The sequence below is a fragment of the Coffea eugenioides genome, unplaced genomic scaffold (assembly GCF_003713205.1).
Source record: "Coffea eugenioides isolate CCC68of unplaced genomic scaffold, Ceug_1.0 ScVebR1_3052;HRSCAF=4191, whole genome shotgun sequence".
Classification (NCBI taxonomy): domain Eukaryota; kingdom Viridiplantae; phylum Streptophyta; class Magnoliopsida; order Gentianales; family Rubiaceae; genus Coffea; species Coffea eugenioides.
The window spans coordinates 45,877-50,194 of NW_020863593.1; the positions used below are offsets into that span (position 1 = coordinate 45,877).

The following is a 4,318-nucleotide window of genomic DNA, read 5'->3' on the forward strand; positions in this document are numbered from 1 at the left end:
TCTTCATAACATTAGTCTCAGATGAATACAAAATAAGGTATGCATAACATATTTTTGGTGAGAGCAATCTAAATGTTACTAATATTCTTCCCTTTATGTAACCAAAACATTTCTGTGAACTTAGTCTAATGGCCTAGAATTTCTTTCTCTATCCTGAATCTTTACATTCTTTACTCTTTTAGTATTTAGTCTTCCCTCATCCAATTGTTACAAGGTTTATATTTATATCTCACATATTTAATTAGATCTCTATATCTCTGTTTTCTAAAAACATAACGGACATTAATTTGAACAGAAATATTGGAATAATGGCTATCAATGATTGTGCTCTTACCATTGCAGGCGCAATGGCAGAAAATTGTGTTGATCCAGTTCTGCACCAATGTCAGTATTTGTTTCGCTACAGAAGCAACGTTCTAACTCTGAGGGATGAGATAAAAAAACTTGAACTAAAGAAAGCCGATGTGCAACAATTAGTTGATGCAGCAATTAACAATGGTAAATCAATTAAACCAATTGTCATTGACTGGCTAAAACAAGTTGACGATCTAAAGAAAGAGGCAGACGCCATTTTTAGGCATATGGAAAATGTCAAGATGAATTGCCTTAATGTCAGGCTTCCAAATTTGAAGTCACATTATTTGCTAGGCCGAGATGCTGACAAAAGAAAAAATGCTGCTCAAAAACTTCTGAGCGAGGGGCAATTTGATGAAGTTGGATACACTGCTCCATTAGAGAAAATGTCTTTTAGTGAATCAACCCTACCTTTAGAGGAAGGACTACCTACTCTGATGTCAACAAAGAAGGAAGTGATGAGAGTTCTAGAGCAGGACAAAACAAATCTTATTGTGATTTGTGGTATGGCTGGTGTTGGCAAGACTACCTTGGTGAACCAAATTGCAGACCAGGTTAAGTATGGAAAATTATTTTATAAGGTGGCCATGTTAACTATGTCTAAAAATCCAAGCATGAGAAATGCTCAAAATCAGCTTGCTGAGCAGTTAGGGGTGCAAATTCCGGCACATATTGATGGTGCCAGATTTGGACAAACAATATATAATAGACTAAGCGGGAGAGTTCTTGTTATATTGGATGAGATTTGGAAAGAAGTTGACTTCAAGAGTCTTGGGATTCCTGTTAGCGAGACGATAAACGTTATAGTGACATCTCAGTCCCCCTGTGTTTGCAGGAACATGGGAGCTAAAATTGTTGGGGTTAATGCCTTGCCTGAGGAAGAAGCATGTTATCTTTTTAAAGCGGTTGCAGGAATTTCTGATGATTCCGTTTTGAGTGATGTTGCAAAACAGTTTGCAGAGGAATGCAAAGGTATACCTCTCGCGCTCGTTGTTGTCGCCAGGGAATTAAGGACTAACTGTAAAACACTAAAATCCTGGGAACTGGCCCTTGGACAGCTGCAAAAATACACATTCAGAGAATTCGAAGGAGAAAAAGATTTGGTGTATTCAATAGTTGAGTGGAGCTACGACAATTTGGAAAGTGTCGAGGCTAAGTCACTGCTTTTGCTTTGCAGTTTGTTTCCAGAAGATTATAGCATTCCAGTTGAATGTTTGGTCAGGTACGGCAAAGGGCTAGAATTGTTCAACGAGAGAGACACGTTAGGTGATGTAAGATGCAGAGTAGACGTGCTTGTTAATGACCTCAGGAGTTTATTGGGGAAATCGGGTAATTTCCCACTCAAAATTACAACTAGTGATTAAACCGATTCAGTAATTCCCAGGAAAGATCGTCAAAACAATCTCCTTAGACAGAATTACCATTCCAAGTAAATTCTCCAGGAAAGGCTGGAGGGGTCACAAGCGGTCCCACTTAAAACCCAGTCTCCTAGACAGAACTTACGTGCACGGTGTATTATCACAACTATACCCGTGTATACATAAATAATACGTACACACGAATAAGAAAAATACACCCAAATGAACCGTATAAAACACTACAAATATACCCGACAAATATAGACAAATATATTGAATACCATACTACAATAGAAAAGAAACTAATAAATAATGCGGAACAAATAAAAGAGATAAGGAAAGAACGCACCCGAAAAATTGATAACGGAGTTCGGCCAATTTTGCCTACTCTCCGAGCACCACTCAAGCGACCTGCTTTTATAATTTAGGAGAGGAGAAAGAATACAAAGAATTACAAAATCCTTATGGGTAATTCTTTGTTGTTCTTGGTACATTTTAATTGGAAAGACTTGAGAGCTATTTATAGTTCTCAAGCTAAGCTTCTTCCAATAACCCAACCGATGTGGGATTAAATTGTGCCAAAGAGAAGTCAACAATGTTGGCTTCCAAATTCAAGAATTGAGGCAGCCAACATTTGTTGAAACTCAACAAATCTCCACCTTGGCATAATTTCTAATCCCACCAAAAATACAAATCTTTTCACCCAAAATAACAAACGGTCCTTGTGGCACTTCCAAATTTGCGCGCTCAGGCGCCAACTCAAATATGCAGGATATTGACCAAGTTTAAACAATGTTCAAACTTGGACCTTGTAACCACCTTGGTCAGCATATCTGCAGGATTCTCCGTAGTCCGAATCTTCTGGAGAAAAATCTCCTCTTCTTCGAGAATTTCCCGCACAAAGTGATAGCGAACATCAATATGCTTCGTTCTTGCATGAAAGACCTGGTTCTTTGCTAAGTGAATAGCACTCTGACTGTCACAAAACACGTCAATGTGTTTTTGACCAACTCCCAAGTCTTCAAGCAATCCTTGAAGCCAAATTGCCTCCTTCACAGCTTCTGTAATCGCCATATACTCTGCCTCCGTTGTAGACAAAGCCACCGTTGACTGCAAAGTAGACTTCCAACTAACTGGCGCCTTGGCAAATGTGAACAAGTAGCCAGTTGTAGAACGTCGCTTATCCAAATCACCTGCATAGTCAGAATCACAATATCCAACTACACATTGACCAAGTGATTTATCCTGCTCAAATACTAATCCAACATCTACGGTATTTTGGATATACCGTAGAATCCATTTCACAGCTTGCCAATGACCCTTGCCTGGATCATGCATAAACCTGCTTACCACACTAACTGCCTGTGAAATGTCGGGTCTCGTACACACCATTGCATACATCAAGCTACCAACTGCATTAGCATACGGGACTTTCGCCATATATGCTCGCTCTTCATCCGTCTTTGGAGATAATAGGCTATTAAGTTTCAAATGAGGAGCAAGCGGAGTACTTACAGGTTTTGAATTTTCATTCATGCCAAAACGTTGTAGTACTTTCTTCAAATACTGCTTTTGTGTCAGACAAAGCTTGTCTCTCGTTCTATCCCTACTTATCTCCATGCCGAGAATCTTCTTGGCTTCTCCCAAATCCTTCATCTCGAACTCTTTACTCAACTGAGCCTTCAATTTATCAATTTCAACTTGGCTCTTTGATGCTATCAGCATATCATCAACGTACAAGAGTAAGTAGATGTAGGAATCATCTCGTAGCTTGCTCAAATACACACAGTGATCGTATTTGCTTCTTGTGTACTTCTGACCCATCATGAACTGGTCAAATCGTTTGTACCATTGTCTCGGTGATTGTTTCAATCCGTACAACGATTTGCTCAGCTTACAAACCCAATTTTCTTTACCAGCAACTTTGAATCCATCTGGCTGAGTCATATAGATTTCCTCCTTCAAGTCACCGTGAAGGAACGCGGTCTTCACATCAAGTTGAGCTAGCTCCAAATTCAACTGCGCTACCAAGGCCAACAAAATTCTAATAGAGGAATGTTTAACAACTGGAGAAAATACCTCATTATAATCAACTCCCTCCTTCTGAGCGTAGCCCTTAGCCACCAATCTTGCCTTGTAGCGAACATCAATCTTGTCAGGAAATCCTTCTTTCTTTGCAAATATCCATTTACATCCAATTGCCTTCTTGCCCTTCGGTAGTTGTGTCAACTTCCACGTATTGTTCTTCTGAAGAGATTGCATCTCTTCTTCCATAGCATCTTTCCATCTACCATCTTCTGTACTTCGAACTGCTTCAGAAAATGTGGATGGAACATCATCAACAACTGGAAGTGCATAGGCCACCATGTCAACAAAACGAGCAGGTTTATGAATTTCTCGTCTTGCCCTATTGACGGCAATTGACTCTTGCTGCTGTTGAGGTTCTTGGGTTGAAACCTCTTCCTCATCTGACTCTTCTTCTGTCATGGGAGAGTCACTGAAGGTGCTGTTTGTTGGGCTCACCATTATCTGCTCAAACTCCACCTGCTTCGGCGTACACTCCACCTGTTGAGGAGTACCACTGGTTCCATCTTGTGTTACCTTAT

General features: G+C 39.9%; 1 protein-coding gene across 1 annotated transcript; it reads left to right on the top strand.

The window, feature by feature from the left end:
- Nucleotides 1-308: 308 nt before the first annotated feature.
- On the top strand, nucleotides 309-1,718 carry LOC113757407 (disease resistance protein RFL1-like). The gene has a single exon (XM_027300715.1). It carries the CDS (start codon nucleotides 309-311, stop codon nucleotides 1,716-1,718), a length of 1,410 nt encoding a protein of 469 aa, XP_027156516.1.
- The last annotated feature ends 2,600 nt before the right edge of the window (nucleotides 1,719-4,318 follow it).

Coding starts and splice junctions, on each gene's coding strand:
- LOC113757407 (XM_027300715.1), top strand. CDS start 309: ATGGCTATCAATGATTGTGCTCTTACCATTGCAGGCGCAATGGCAGAA.